Source organism: Egretta garzetta, unplaced genomic scaffold, assembly GCF_000687185.1.
Source record: "Egretta garzetta isolate BGI_Z169 unplaced genomic scaffold, ASM68718v1 scaffold284, whole genome shotgun sequence".
In the NCBI taxonomy this organism is placed as follows: Eukaryota; Metazoa; Chordata; class Aves; order Pelecaniformes; family Ardeidae; genus Egretta; species Egretta garzetta.
Genome location: NW_009259498.1, coordinates 608,595 through 624,694, shown reverse-complemented (window position 1 = coordinate 624,694; position 16,100 = coordinate 608,595). Strand labels below are relative to the sequence as shown.

Below are 16,100 nucleotides of genomic sequence, written 5' to 3'. Positions count from 1 at the left end.
CGAAAGGGTGGCAACGGCGGGGCTGGAGGAGGCAAGGCAGAGCCGGGGGCATGGTGTCAGACATGAAGCAGCTCCGACGGGGTGCTTCAGTGCCGAGGTTTCGTTTACGAGGGATCAGAAGTGTTTTCTCCTTGTGTCGTCTTAAAATAATATTGTGCGTTTCCTCGAGCTGAACGTCTCTGCTTTTCCTGCTTACGATTCTTGCGGAACCACTTCCATCAGTTTCTGGCACAGGACTGTTGCGGAGACTATGGGGAAGAAAGCAAAGCACGGGTCAGAGATCGCACACAGGGGCCCAAAATATATCTTGGTCTCGGTTCATGCTACTCTGCCTCCAAAGGGCTGACCAGTTCTGGGCTCCCCAGTTCAAGAACGGTGAGGAACTCCTGGAGAGAGTCCAGAGGAGAGCAACAAGGATGATGGGGGGACTGGAGCACCTCCCCTAGGAGGAAAGGCTGAGGGAGCTGGGCTTGTTCAGCCTGGAGGGCTGAGAGGGGATCTCATCAACACCTACAAATATCTCAAGGGTGGGGGTCACGAGGACGGAGCCAGACTCTTTGCAGTGGTGCCCAGTGCCAGGACAAGGGGCAATGGGCACAAACTGAAGCAGAAGAGGTTCCAGTTGAATATGAGGAAGAACTTCTTTACTTTGAGGGCGACAGAGCACTGGCCCAGGCTGCCCAGGGGGGCTGTGGAGTCTCCTTCTCTGGAGATCTTCAACCCCCGCCTGGCCGCTGTCCTGTGCCCCCTGCTCTGGGTGAGCCTGCTTGGGCACGGGGGTGGGACTGGGTGAGCTCCCGAGGTCCCTTCAAATCCCTGCCAGTCTGGGATTCTGTGACCCATTTGCCTCCCCCCCATGGTTCTGAGCAGGATCGGTCCCAATACAATTGCAGACCTGATAGCAAATGAGCCTGGGCTACTCCCTGCTGATGCCCAGAACTTAAGCATGGAACACTGGGAGCTTTGCTCCTGCAGCAAGGATGCTGTACTGCCCCGAGAGAGGCTCCGGCACTTCTGGACACCGGTCTCTAATTGCATGGTGATACGGTAACTACGTTTGGATGCCAGAACTGCAAGGATCCAAAACCAAGTCAGGCACAAGAGCAGGAACGGGCATAGAAAATAGGAGCTGATGCTTTGACTTCCAGCTGTGAAAACCTCGGCTGTACGTGCACGCAGCCTCTTTAAAGGCTCGAGCACCAGGGACAAAACCACTCGGCGTACTGAACACAAGGCAGAGTCCACAAGCCTTGCTCAGAGCAGGTGAAGAGCAAAGGAAGCATTTCAGACCCAAGCTGGCCCAAGGAAGGTGCTCAACTGAAGTAACTTTCTTCTTCCACCCCTTAGCTTTGGTGGCTGGCATCCCAACAGAGCTGCGCTTTCCGCCGCTTCCCCATGTGCTTGGAGATCGCAAAATAGTCTTGCCAGGTAAAGCTACCACTAACTACACGCAGAGTCAAACTCAGATCAGTTGGAGGTGATCAAATTATCTGCAGTATATCAATATACACACGTGTGTTTGAAGCTCATGTTTCTAACTGGGCATCTGCAGGATTATCAGTCTGTGTTCCCAGAATATTTTCTATATTCTCCTTACAAGCTTTTGGTGGTAGAAAACAATTACTATGGTAATTTGCCACCCAGGCACTGCAAAAATGGCTTTTCCAGGAACTGAGCCTAATACTCCATATACAAAAGTGAGAGAGAGAGAGAGAGAGAGAGAGATGCGGGGGGGGGGAAGAATAACAAGTGTTGAGCACTGTTAAAAGCCCTTTTCTTCTTCATAAAAAGCATCCAGCTAAGGCTGGGCATTTCTCCTCGTCTGCTTTTCTAGGTCAGCCCATTGTAGGAGAACTGGGAGGCAGACGGTAGAGTTTTGTTCCCTGGATAACACGGATTGACTTTCTTCATTCGGGTGTCCAGGCAGAGGCCGCGTGGGCCAAGCGCAGCCTCTCCATCCCTTCAGAGCACACCGTGGCGTAGCGGCAGCTGTCGGAAAGCCTTGTACAAAGATACCTTAAAAATAAACCTCGTGAGAGAAAGCATCGCGGGGATTTTCCCCTCCCTCTGCTCTGCTGCCACGTTTTGATGCCAAGGGAGAGCTTTGAGGGGATCAGAAATGTTAGCGCTGGCTAAGCCATGGACTGGGACTAATTCCGACTTTTCAGCAGTCAAACTGAGGCCAGCTGTGCCCAGACTGTTACACTGATACTTCTTTTCCTTTCCTACACCACTAGAAAGGGGTTGTCTAGGCTCGACCCTGTGCTTTTACAGGGAAAGGCAGCAACGTGCTCAGCGAATCACGCTCCGCTGCAGAGTAGCAACCTGTTTGCCAAGGTAAAAAAAAAAAAAAACCAAACCCATGGTATTTGGCCCAAACTTTGCCATTATCGCAAGTCAGGGTGCGCTTTGGGTGCTTGGTAGATAAGGTTATCATCAGGTTAAAACTTGTTACCGTTAAAAAAGAACGGATCAGAGCCAAGACTTTGGAAGCCTCCACTACATGAAGGGGAACCACTGCGACTGGCTGGAGCATGCTCAGCGGGAAGCTGCCGGTTTTGGAGCAAAAGGCAAGGCTGCACCCTTGCTCTTCACTGGTAATACTTACAGATGCCTTGGAGAATCCACTTGGGCTTGTTCTGCCACCAGACCCCGAAGAAGTAAACAGGGATCCCGCTGAAGATGATTGCAAAGCCAATCGCACATTCCTTCGGCGTCATCCAGAAGGAGACAGCAATGAGAAACAAGCACGCCAGGATGAAGAAAATGGGCAGGCAGATGTTGACCTAAACAAGGACCCAAAGGACAGGTTAGAAGCTGCAACAGGGGACCAGGCTCCACTTCCCAGTGACATTTATCCAGCTGTACAGCCCAGGGAGGGACGGAGTTCATGTTCCACCATGGACCCCTATGTGGATGGTGCTCCTGTCTCGTCCCGGTGCTCTGAACAAAGCAACTGTGCCCTTGAACTGCCATGGGGAAGGTACGGATTTAGGCAGGATTTCATCAGTTTAGGATTTCATCAATTTAGGATTTCATCAATCCTGGAGAAAACAGGCGTAGGCTAACACCTAACATGTACATTTAAAACCAGCAAAGCAAAGCACGGAGATGTGGCTTGCCGAGAGCCACGAGCCTTTCTCAGCACCCTTTTTTTTGACCCCAATTCCATACTTGAATGATTCCTTATAAAAACACCTGTCCCAACAGCATCAAATTCAGCTGCAACCGCAGCACGAGCCGTAGCATCATCATGGCAGGTTCTCGGGGGACTCGGCTACACCGCTCGGAGCAGGACACCCACCAAGAGCAGCCCAGCTTTTAGAAGAAAAACCAAAAAGGAAAAAAAAAACCCCAAAGGAAACACCCTGCGAAGGGTTACTTTGGGAAGGCACCGGTACGGGTCTGTGAGTTTGTTGCCTGGCAGAGAGTTGAGTGTGCGGGGGGATGAGTGAGGAACATGCCTTTAAGGAAGGCAGACACGCTTGCGGCTGACATGATCTTGGCCTCCTCCCAGATGGGACATGTTACTGCCAAGCTGGCCAAGGACAAAGAGAACAAAGTTCTCATCTCCGCAGGCGTGGGTTTGTCTGCTTTATTAAAAAACTATTTAAAGTGAATTCCATGATGGTACAGAGTGTTTCACTGAGAGCCGCAGCCTGTGATTCGTCCTGGGGAATACGTTGGTCACCGAGAGCTTCCCACTGGGCTACCCCCACCACAACACCCCGCATCTGCGGCACCCAGGACCTCCTTCACTCTGATCTCCCTGTGGCCATGGCAGCAATTCGCCCTCCTGCACCGATTTGGCAGTGTTAGCTCCAACACAACGTTTCCCCCTGCATGTTTGCAGTCCCAGTCCCTCCTCCGTAACAGGACAAGCAGCCATACAACACAGGGACTCGGGGAGGACCCACCACCCCGTTACCACGCTGCTCTCACCTTGATGGGCCTTTCCAGCTCGGGCTTCTTGTAACGCAGCCACATCATGCCGATGATGGCCAGAGCCACGCACAGCCAGTTGAAGAAGCTGAAGAAGTTGATGACTGAGAAAATGTTGTTGGAGAAGGCATAGAGCAGGGTCATGATGCACTGCCACCGGAAAAAAAAAATAAAAGCCCTTAGCGAAGGGAGTAGGCAAAAGCACATGTGTTAGAGCACTAAATACAGGTATTTTAGAAGGACTATCTGCCAGGAAAGAATCCGGTTGATTACTTTTTACTGATTTAGGCAATTTTCAATTGGTGCCCGGAGCGATTTCAAACCAGAAGTGGACAATGAGGATATGGTGAGAAGGAGAAGGGTCTCTCCTCTCCTGTAGGTGCATGCAGAACTGGCCGTGTCTGGAGATGGTGCCCAAGTAGCCCTGCTCCAACCATTGATGGGATCCTACCCCGGACCCATTTCTCAACACCAGGTCGACGCTCATCACCCAGGTGCTTACAGTAAAGACGAGGGATGGCACGGGAGTGAGAAGCCTGGGGTGAATCATAGACAGGATCGAAGGCAAGTGTCCTTCTCGAGATCCCACGAAGAACAGCCTGAAGCGGGGGGAGACAGAGCCGTTATCACCTCTGCAACCTTCAGCCCCGGGCTGGGGTTTGTCTTTAGCACAAAACAAGCGGGGACAGCCCAAGCTCAGTCAGTGCTGAGGCAGCCAGAGTGAAATGCCCAGGCTCCACGCAGGTTTTCCACCTTAGTGGTGCCTCGGCACGATGCCAGCGCTGCCCTTTTGCTAGTCACTGGTTCAGGACAGGGGCCCTCCAGGATCGGACCGCAGCATGGGGTGTTCTGCGCATACGCAGTGGAAAGTTCTTGTCTTAGAAGGAAGGCTGGAGACAGCCAAAGAATGCAAGGAAAGATGTGTTTATATCCTCCCTTCCAGAGAGAGCAATTAAGTGACTTTCCTAAGACAGCCCAGCAGATGCGTGTCAGAGCTGGAACCACCTCAGTCCCTGTCTTTTCTCCCCTTTCTGGAGGGATTCTCAGCCCTGAAGTTTCATAACTTTCTGCTTTTCATTAAAGCCACTTTCTCAGGCAACATCACCGAGCCCCACGCCTGTGTTTGTTTATGTTCTAATAGCTTCCACAGGACTTTGCCTGAGGAACAGAAGACTTAAGACCACTGAAAGAGTTTCCTTTAAACTGGATATGCTTTTAAAGTCTTACATTTTTTTTTTCCCGCCTTCCCCACATGGCCTCCAGACCCTTTCGACTTTGTGTCTACCCACAGCCGCTCTTTAGAGGACCGCTCCAAACGAAGAGGCATTAAGCATGACTTGTAAACAAACAAAATCGAGCAAGAAACCTACCGGGAAGAAGTGAAAAGAGACCCATTAACGGACCCAAAGCACGATAAGCCAACGAAGACGGGTATGATCCAGGACATGACACCAAGGTGATAGTTCCCAAAATCCTAAATGGGGGCCAACAAGACAAACATTTCACACCCAGAATGTCCAAAATAAGCTGCCTACATAGACTTAATAGGGCTGGCATCTCCAATAACTTGGCACTGTGCAGGCTGGAGCGGGGCTGGGTACCAGCCTGAAGGATGGAGCACTCCCACCTGAATGGCCCAGACCAGCTTATCCTGGGACTGGGAGATTCCCCTTGAGGCACTGGACAATCCTGGTCACACTCAGTTTGCAAGGTCATACCACGCTGCTCGCTTCTGAAGCAACCAGGATTTCTGACCGCAATGGCATTTTAATCAGTAGAAGTATTATTTTTCTCTCGTAATTAAAACAAGGAAGATACAGAGAGAGAACAATCGAGTTCAGTTGAATGACCTTTTCCCATAGATACCATGCTCCGGTAACTGATGAGAAGTCATGAGGCCAGCAGCAACCTTGCATATTTACAAATTAAGAGCAGCATTAACCATCTGCCCATCCTTACTATTGTCTCTGATTAATCCCACCGGGTATCACACTGTTCTTCCCTGCTCCCGTCACAGTTGCTCTTTATCTCCTGTCAAACATCAGGTTTTTTGCAAGCAGCCATGATCAGCACGGAACAAACTCGGAGATGCAGGCAGGCAGAGACTGTAAATCTGATTTAACCAGCCCTGGAAAACAGATGAGTCGCACCAGAAATGCACCTATCTTACCACGGCCACGGCTTCGGACGTCAGCATCTGGTCCGTCGACAGGGTGGTGAAGTAAGCCAAGTTTGTCAGCACGTAAACCAAAGTGACTACAGGCAGCGAGATGATGATAGCCAGAGGCAGGTTTCTAGGAAGAAAATAGAAATTGTAATGGAGCGCTGTCGATGGCAGGGATCGGAGGCGTGGCCGGTTCCCCAGCCACATGCTGCTCCCCTAGGAGAGGAGAAGATGCCCACACGGGAGCAGCCTGGAGGCTGACAGATGGAGAATTGAGGGATAATGGCCAAAGAGACTTTTTGCGTGGAGAGACTCTGGCTGTCTGGGCAAGCAATAATCCAAGATCACCGCAAAGGCAATTAATCAAAAATACCCCCCCTCCCCGCCCCTGTCTCTTGCTAGCTGGTGGCATTAGCCCATGCATTCTGTTCTGGGCAAAGGAGAAGCATTTGTGCTGGTGGGTTTCTTGAAAGATCTGGGATTTGGCAGGCGGTCTTTAGAGTCTAACTCTGTGCAGCTGGCTGGACCGATGAAACGCAAAGAAAATGAGTTCAGACACAGCCTGAGCGGGTCTGTAAAGACGAGGCTGTGCTGGTACAACCTCGCCTTTCCCAACAGTCTAACTTCATTTGCGAATGGAGGCTGGAAAAGGAAACCCTGCTTGATGCCACGTCTAATTGGTCTAGCGGAGCTCAAAGCCCCAGGAGGAGAGAGTCAAATACCATGACTGCATTCGGAAGACAAGAAAATAATTGCAATCTGCAAAAACTTTTTCATAACCGTGTTTGTCAAGGAAAGGGCATATCAAATCTGATGCTTCCCAGCAGGCCCTAATCGCTGCCAGGGTCAGCCACGAATGGGCTCTTGCACAAGCGACCCTGAAGCTTGTACCGACAGTGCCTCACGGGCACCTTCCCTACGAGCAAAACCCATTTATCAGCGATGCCCTGCTTTGGTGTGGCTCACCCTCATCTCACCAGGTCCCCTGCGTAACCCCAAAAGGCATGAGCAGTGCAGAACGCGGCCGTTGCTCAAGAGAACACGAAGAGCAGGCGACAAACATACGTACGCACAAATAGTCTTGTGGGAGTTTATACAAGACCGTGATAAAGTCACGAGTGCTTCTTCCTTCCCTATAATTCAGAGAGAAGCCATGCCAAGGACCTTCCACCAGCACTGATAATATCAGCATCCCTTCTCATACGGAGATAATTATTCCCCTTCCCCTATTCCAGGGAGGAACGATGCCATTTATTTACCTTGTTTTCTATTTCCCTAGAAAAAGACCCTGGCTTCTGGGCTGACTGGCAAGCCCTGTTATGCCCATGAGGAAAGGGCTTCCCAAAACCAAGTTTTCCTCGTAGGGAAGTCATCACGGGACACACACCTACCTGTAGGGATTTATCATCTCTTCTGTAACAAAATTCAAGTAATTCCTGTAATTTAAAAAGAGCAGTAGTTAATTCCGGTTAGTCCACGGAATAAATGAAGCCCTTCATCTTACTCATCTGCAAAGGGAATTTCGGGAGGGGTAGAGAGCCTGAAACCCTACGGTAAAACTTATGATGGCCGATGCCGAGTCCGAGACCTACGGCACAAAACCTGCAAAGCGCACGCCCTGGATGGTGCCGGTGGACGGAGCACCCCGTGCAGCCAGGTTCCTTCCAGCAGGAGGGGTGACTGCAGGTGAAGAGCTGGACCCAGAAGCCAGAGGGCCACCCTCCAGGCGGGAAGGACGGCTGTAACTGCCCTGTTTTCACAGCAAACTGAGCCAGCTCCTTGGGCTTGCAAGTGCTCAAAGGGGCTGATAAAGAAGCTCGCCGGCAGCTTCAGTTTGGTGCTCCAAATAAGCTGTTGGACGTAACGCAGCTCTCCTCTGCTAGCTGAACCCACCCTGCTGCTTTCTCTTGCCACCACCTAGGAGCTGCACCAAGCAACCCATCCTTTGCTGCCTCTTCCGAATCCCATGATGGCCCCCACTTTGTGCTTCTCTGTCCTGGCTGGCAACGGGGCATGAACTGTGACTGTTAATGTGACCAGGCAAACCAAAAGCATCTGCCTCATAGAATCCTTTAGGTTGGAAAAGACCTTTAAGATCAAGTCCAAGCCTCATTGCCCTGGTTACAAGGAAGATGGAAAGTCCTGGACCACCCTCTTCTTGCAAACACAATCTGGGGACAAAGGAAGGAATTCCAGTGTTTAGCACTGAAAAGAGATACAGGGCTGCGTCTTACCATCCTCCGTAGGCAAAGAGACCGCTGTACAAAGCCAACACAATGTTCCCCACGTCTTGTTTTGTGCCTTTGAAGGAGTGCTCAGGGGTCAGGTTGGACACATCACCTGCAGAAAACAAAACCAAGAAAGGATGGATGCAGATGGACCAGGAACCCCAAGGGCCTCTGTGGGCGTGGGAACAGAGAAAGCTGGAGGCAAAAGCTGCTCTTCAAATTACACTGATGCATTCCGGGTTATGCTGGAGAGCACGTGCACATATTTCTATTGGGCTGATTCCTCCAGTTTTACGGTGCTCAATTCATCCGGAGTAAGGCACCAAGTAATCAGCCCCAGATATACTCGTCTCAAGCAACTGGCCATTACTCCAAACTTTCCCACACTGCAACGTGCTATCCCAGAGTAAATCTCCCAGATATCTTCTCTTGGTGAAGAAAACATTCTGGGGACCTTCCTGCTGGAAGATGCTACGCAAACAGATATTGTCGCATTGTCCCCTCGGCTGAAAGCTGCTTTCGTTTGATAAAACCCCAGGATTTCCTCCACTTCCACCAGCCACCCAGTAAAGCAGAAACCCAGGATTTCCTCTGGTCCCACCAGCCACCTGATAAAGCAGAGGGTTAGGGCAAACCCTTTGATTGTGGGAAGTCAGGTTCCTTGGGGCTTGAATATCAGAAGTTAGCTTCTTCAGGGCTCGAATATCAAAAGTTCCTGTTTTGTATCTGCTTTTGAATTAAAAAGCCATAAATAGGCAACTCGATTGTACCTTTGGTAAGAACTCTCCCACAGCAGCCAAGGGTTTATTTATTTTGCTTTAAAATGCTCTGTGGTTGTTTTGTTCCCCGCCTTTTGATGTGGAGCCTAGGTGTAAGCCTGGGATGGCGAAGCCACGCTCCCCTCCCCGGCCCTTGGTGAGGACAGAAGCGGGGAGCGAGGCAGGATTCGGCAGGGCACGTTTGCATGCAGGGAGCCCCGCCGAAGCTCATGTGACTCCTCTTAGAGCACAGATCTTTACTAATCACCCAAGCAACTGCATCACACGGCAGTCAGCAGGGCCTGGAGCTTAACCCTTCAGCACAAGGTACCCAGGATGTCCGTCTGGGAAAAGGAGAGGGATGCTATCATACCAGGCATTTCCCCTCTGGATGGCCTCTCTTCCCATCTCACGCTGGGAACTTTCACTCCCCTATGCCACCAAAGGCCACGTTTGCAGAGGCTGGGCAACAAATTTGGATGCCACGGACCTTTTAACGCCTCACACTCACCTTTCTAGCAGTGGGAAAGGGGGGACTCTTCCCGATGGCACCATCGGTCTGCTGGGGCATTTTATCCATGGGGCTTCGCAAGGGACTGCTCCAAATCTGTGCCAGTGACATGGAGCTGCCCCGTGTGCGTGGGAGAGCTGCATCTTGTCTTTCCCCCTCTCTACCTGACCCTCCAAGCTCCAGCCCCATCCTTTCCATCCTGGGCATTGCTCCCTTCGCCTCCTTTCTCCCTCCTGCTCCTGCTGAGTCCTAACCAGGGCAAAAAGATATTCCCTATCACGGGGTCCAAAATGCTCTCTGCTCACAAAACTACTCAGAAACCAAGCTGACCACAGCAGCACTGGGCAATCAGGTCTGGGCAACACCAGTTTTCCCAGGCTCTGCTTGTCCAGATCCCGCTGCAGGTTACAGTTCTCCACTGGTGTTGCCTTGTCCCTCTCTCCCAGCACCTCCTCGCTAGGAAGGTCTCTTCTAAATCTCCCTTGGGATATGCTGGTTGTATTTAATGCCCCTTTAGCCAGCACATCTCCTTAGCAAAATGCCCCAATCGTTTTTAAAAGGTGAGAACATGTACATCAGAGTAACAGGAAAGCCAGGAAACACCAAGAGGCTGATGTGATGCTGCCAGTGCAACCTTAATTCCTGGCTTATAGGTTCGGGCATATAATCTTAATTTATCATTAATGCCCCAGCCTGGCTGTGAACAGTAAGGCTGAGCGGGAGGCGGGTGTGCATGGTATCACATTCTGCTCCATCCTGCCGGCTCAGCTTGTCTGAGTTTGTTTTCTGCCTCTCCTGAATAATTACCGGTCCAATTCTTTCCAGGTCTTTTGTTATGGGAATAAAATATACTTTTTGTTAACAGTGACTGTAATTAGCTGCTGGAACGGCAGACGGATAGATCAGGAGATCTCTGCAGGTGTTTCCAGCACCCCTCGGGACACCTCTTCTCAAAGGTTTGCTCATGCTCTGCCAGCAGCCCAGCTCCCCCCAGGCCAAGGCGTCACCACCTTTACCACGTCAGGATGCTCGGATCCAGGAGCCAGGGCACAAGCAGCATCACGCCGTGGGCTCAAACCTCTGTTTCTTAATCCACAGCTGGACACCAGCTTCCACCCAAAAGTTCCACTCCTTCTGTTTGTCACAGGCAAAAAGCTCTCAGGCCAAACGTTCCTTCTCCTGAAGCATCTGCAGGTTTCGCTCGGTGCCTTCCCAAACCTCGCGCAGAAACCATGCGCTGGTGCCTCCAAGGAAGGGCTGAGCTTGGGGAGGAGGGGAGAGCATCCGCAGCCCCCAGCCCAAAACCACAGGCCTGGATGCAGGATGTGCCACCCGCTTGGGAACCGTGGGGCATCTTCAGCCTCTGGGCGAGGAAGGGTCCGAGCCCACCCTGGATGCTCTGGCTGTGCGTCAGGGCCGCCTGCCCTCCAGGAGGCAGGAGCAAAGAGGGGGGGGGAAAGGCAGCCTGGGACCGCTATGGGAGCGGCAGCGAAGCAGAGGGATTAAAACAAACTGCTCGCACGCCTCTTCCTTGCCCCCCAATTCCAACGCAGCTACTGGCAAAGGAGAGGCAAGTCGGCCCGGAGGCAGCCCGCAGGGGGGAGTAGGCAGGGAGGAAGGAGGGGGCTTCTTGCTCCTCCTCAGCACCTGAGGAGCTGGCAACTCGCTGCCCCCTCCCTGCCTCGCCTAGCAAGAGCTGTACCTCTCCAAAAACTTGCAGCAAGTTGCTAAACTTCATGTCTCTATGCTCCCATGGTAAAATGGATTTAGCAACATGTCAGAACGTGATTAAATAAGGGGGGGAGCCGAGACGGAATCACAGAATTGTTTGGGTTGGAAAAGACCTCTAAGATCATCAAGCCCAACCGTTCCCCTACCCCTGCCATCCCACCACTAAACCCTGGCCCTCAGCACCTTGGCTGCCCGGCTGTTAAATCCCCCCAGGGATGGGGACTCGACCCCTTCCCTGGGCAGCCCCTTCCAGTGCTCTGTAGAGATCTCTCTCTTCACAATCCAAGGAGACAGGCTCGTATCCTCAGGTGTCCACGCGATGCTTTTTTGCTGCGACTTTTGCTTCTTTCATGCTTTATCACTTCCTGATGGCAACGACAGGAGCCTGGGCTCCTTAACAAACACGCTCCGAAGACTGCGTCCCGGCAGAGCAGCCGTCCTCTCCCACTGTCACCGCAAAGCTCCGGCCAGCAGATCACCAGAACGATAATAATTTGTGCCCATCAGCGACGCCTTTACAGCCACAGCTGACGCCACATTACACATCTTGGGGTAAAAAGAGCCAAGCTCTGGCAGCGATGCCGGAAGGGTATCCCAGATACGGCGGGTGAGCTCTGACCGTACCCATCGTGCCCTGATCTCGTTAGCAGCCCCACGCACGATTAGACAGAGGTTCAAGTAGTCCTGAAGACAGATCCTTGGAAGTGAAATCCATCGCACCAGGATATCGCCTCTGGTGCAGAAGATCCAGAGGTGCCCTGGAGGCTGAGAAAGTGTCGAGGAAGCACCACCCACTGATGCTAGCTATGGGCCCCAGCTGGAGACTGGGGATACTGGGGAGATGGTGCAGCGTGGTCATTCTTATCTCCTTCCTCCACAAACGCTCTTTAGGACCCGCTGTTCAAAACAGGGGTATGAACCTCAGTTCCAGACACTCCGCACCTTTCAAGCCTCAACCTCCAGACTTTGGAGGGTTGCGTTGTGGACTTTGGGTCAAGCCAAGGGTTACAGATCTGCAAATGAGGCTGCCAAGCACAGCCTCCACGGCTCCCACGGAGCAAGAGGTCGGTAAGCAAGAGCATCCCGGGCAAAGGGGTGCTCTGCCCACCCTCCCGGCTGCCCCGTCCCCGCAGCCACGGCCGCTCTCCAGGCCATGCCTTGCCTGTGCCTGGCACCCTGGCGATCTGAAACCTGGTTTGAACTGGCTGTTCAACTGCACTCTGCTCTACAATTAACCAAATTAAGGTAACAAGCTCTGACATAAACCCCATTTGCTGATCTTGCCAGCTGCCAAGACTCTGGTAATTGCGCCGACAAGTGATGGGTCACCTGGGGCCTTTCTGCGGGAGGGACCTATTTCGGGTCCGTGCACTGCGTGTTCAGACCCTTTCTTTGAAAGTGTTCATTTGCTCCCCAGTCGTGTCCATTCCAGTTTTAATAGCCCAGCAATCTTCTCTTGCAGAAAGCATTTAATGATAATGAAATATTTTTAACTTGCCTAAACAGCGAGGAGAGGGAACACAGCCATCTAGAGAGCTCAGCGAGGAGGAAGGGGGCCCTCAGCATGTCTCGCTCGTGGGGGAAACCAAGCCAGGGGGGAACTGTGTCGTATACATGAAAAACCCCAGAGGAGAAGATCCACTCAGCTGCTGAGCTGTTTCCCGAGAAAAGCAGTGAACGTTCGATTGACCGAGTCAAAAAACAAGATGGCAAGAAACAGGCAAGGGCCAGGGTTAAAGAGCTGCTCTTCAGCAGGTCGTGGCTCCCCAGAGAACCCACGCTCCGTAGCCACGTAAGCTGTTTGCTCCTCTCTGATTGCTGCCACTCGGCAGCTTTGTATTGAGCAGGTTTGAACAGTAGCGATGAAACTTGGGTCTCCATAGCAGAGACACTACCAGAAACCCTGGACCAGCAGCACAGAGGGCATCCCAGAAGGAGCCGGAGCTCCTGGATTATGTCCTTGGTTCTCACCACCAGCCGTGGACAGGCTACGACACCTTCCCTCATTTCAACGACGTCCTTCTGCTTTACAGAGACGTTCCTCTCTCCTTCCAGTGCTGGGAAGTGCTGTCGATATTATTTCTCCTCCAGGGTGAAGCCAAGGGTCTGGGCTCCTGGATTCACTCCACCCCACACGCTCTTCGGCTTCACAACTCCTCCTCCTGCCATGGCCCACCAGGACACTACTGGGTCCGGAGAGCGTTTTGTTGCCTTTCCCACATCCAGAAGTAGATCTTCGGTCAGGGCTGAGTGGGTTTTAAGGCAGCTGATGTGAGAGGCTCTGTTGGCTTCTCATTTTCCCAAGTGCAGCTATTCTGGTGGTGCCTCTCAGCAAGAAGGGTCCCCTGTGGCAAGTCCAGGACACGCTCCTCAGCCAAGGCACCCACCTCCATCCAGCCTCACGCTTGGCAGTTCATTCGGGATACCAGCAGCACGCTACGATCCACGACGCCTTGGGTAAAGCAGCTTTTCAGCTGTCAAGGTGCTTTTCCACCCTGAAGAGTCAAGGCAGCTACGAGCTTCCGTAGGCAACGTTAAAGAAACACCAGTTCCCATTGTGGGGGAAGGCCAAGCTGTGTGCACAGAGCCACTCAGACTCCCAGTGATCACGACAAGAACCACCAGTCACTGACCGGCTGCTTCTGGATTTCGCTTTTGTTGTTGTTATTAAACGCATTTTATTTATTCTTGCACAGGCGACTTTGTACTTGTCAAAATGCTGCAGCCCCAGCAGGCTGAACTCTATCCTTGTATCTATAACTGCCAAAAATTTTCTGGGCAGAGAGAGCAAGAAAAAAATTGCCTGAGCAGAAGTGAACCGCGGCGCTCACTCCAAGGCAGAGCAGGCAAGTGCACAGCACGCTACCCTGCCGTGCCCACCCGGCCTCAGCATTTGCATCCACCTTTAGCTGGAAAAGAAACCAAAGATTAGCGAGCCAGAGGCCCATAAAACATAACTGTGTTGTACCAACCCTCCGGCGCTACGACGCCTGATTAATCTCCACCATGTGGTTGAGGTGCAGGATGCTGGCAGCTTTTCCACTTTCCTCATTTGTGCTCTCCTTCGGTACGGTCTTCCACTGGCCATGTGCTCCGGGAACAGAAGGGTGAGGAACCACGATCAGCTTGCCTTCAAAGCTTACTGCTGGAAAATCACATTATAACGGCGTTTCTGGATGCCAGCGGAACAAGCAGCAGCACGGGCAGCTGCGGGGCACGCTTTGCTTGCAATCTTTTGTGCACAAATCTCAGCCCCAACTTGCAGGGACACATAGGAACGATTGAGGGACGTTTATTATCCACAGGCTTCGCCTCCCTTCTGCCAAAGAGGATCTACAGCACGAGTCAGTCATGGGCTGGCTGGGTGGGCACCCATCTGGGCCTGCTTTGGGCTCCAAACTCATCTCAGACACCTACAGCCCCCCCCATCAATCGATTCTCATGTCCCAGGTCGTGCCCTAGAGCCAGTCCCTTGGGTGAGCTGGCCCCTCCGGGCACAGGCACCAGCACAAGGGCTACCCTGCTGCGTGCAACGCGCAGGGTGTGCAAAGGCACTGCCGCACCTACCCTCTGTCAGCAAAACCATGGGTCACGGCTGATGGGGCAGGAAATAAAAATAAATAAATAAATAAATACATACACCGAAAACAAACTCCTAAACATTGCCCTGCTGATCAGGTACACCCTACGGACACAAGGGATGAGCCCAGGTCCAAGGAAAACTTCTTTAGCTATGCTAAGTGCTCATCCATCTCCAGACAGCCAAGCGCGATTAAGCGTAGGTACCAACCCAAGACAACCCAGCCAACGCCCGCTCTTCTTGTCTCCCAGTATCTGTGCTTTGAGACCTGAGGGAGCCTGAGATTTTCATGGCTGGCCATGAAACCAGGTTTTGCTGCCATGCCAGGACCCCCCCCAGCACAGCCCTGCCCTCCCCATGCGTACAGCTGGGGCTAGCCCTCGCTGCTCGCATTGCTCATCTGCTCAGCCCCCCCCCGTTCTCGCTCCACAGACGGATCAAGGGGCTTTTGGGGGAAATTCGACTGACTTCGCCACTGGCAGTAGGGAAAAAAATCTGGGAGGAAAGGAAGAGCGAGTAAACTTTCCCTCTTGGGTCTTTTTAAATCACAGGACTGTTCACAAAAAAAAAAAAAAAAAAAAGTCAAAGAAAAACGTTTGGGCAGGGAACCAGCAAAATAACCCTCGCAGAGGAAGGCAGAGACCAAAGGGGCATTTTGTAGCAAAAGACAAAGGGATTCGACAAACGAAAGCAGCACCCAGATGCACACGCACACCCACAGCGCCGAGACGTGGCCACGCACCTGCAGTCCCTCGATGATATTTTTAGGAGGTTTTGCAGATGTGATGAGCACGCATTAATGGCTGAAGGTTTGAATCTTCATGTCGGCACTTTCCAAAACCCTCCCTCCCTCCAGTTCAGAATTTGCCAGCCACCACTATGCCTCTAAATTCCTTTTCACAAAGAGCAAACGACATTGGGGTGGGGGGTGCCGGCGCTGGCTGACACTGGACATGTCCATCGGAAGAAAAAACAAGATTAAACCCAAAACTCTCCGCCTCTAAGTTCTCCATGGCAAATGTCTGGAGTTAAACCTGCCTACTTTGTCCTTAATTCACCCCGCGCTTGTTCAGCAGATGCAACTCTGCTGGCCTCCGACAAGGCCAATGAAGGGAGTTGGAATAAAGCTGCTGTGTTATCTTATCTTATCTTATATTATGTTATATTATATTATACTATAGCGGAA

At 52.0% G+C, this 16,100-nt stretch overlaps 1 protein-coding gene across 1 annotated transcript in view; it reads right to left on the bottom strand.

Moving 5' to 3' along the window:
- Nucleotides 1-6: 6 nt before the first annotated feature.
- SLC7A5 (solute carrier family 7 member 5) overlaps nucleotides 7-16,100 on the bottom strand; it is a 39,722-nt gene continuing 23,628 nt past the window's right edge. Inside the window, exons 4-11 of the mRNA XM_009637428.2 lie at nucleotides 8,341-8,446; nucleotides 7,498-7,542; nucleotides 6,113-6,236; nucleotides 5,313-5,416; nucleotides 4,445-4,541; nucleotides 3,943-4,092; nucleotides 2,609-2,786; nucleotides 7-248 (exon numbers count right to left, since the gene is read on the bottom strand). Of these exons, the coding sequence (XP_009635723.1) occupies nucleotides 193-248; nucleotides 2,609-2,786; nucleotides 3,943-4,092; nucleotides 4,445-4,541; nucleotides 5,313-5,416; nucleotides 6,113-6,236; nucleotides 7,498-7,542; nucleotides 8,341-8,446 (860 nt within the window). The 3' untranslated portion in view covers nucleotides 7-192. The remainder of the gene's footprint in view (nucleotides 249-2,608; nucleotides 2,787-3,942; nucleotides 4,093-4,444; nucleotides 4,542-5,312; nucleotides 5,417-6,112; nucleotides 6,237-7,497; nucleotides 7,543-8,340; nucleotides 8,447-16,100) is intronic.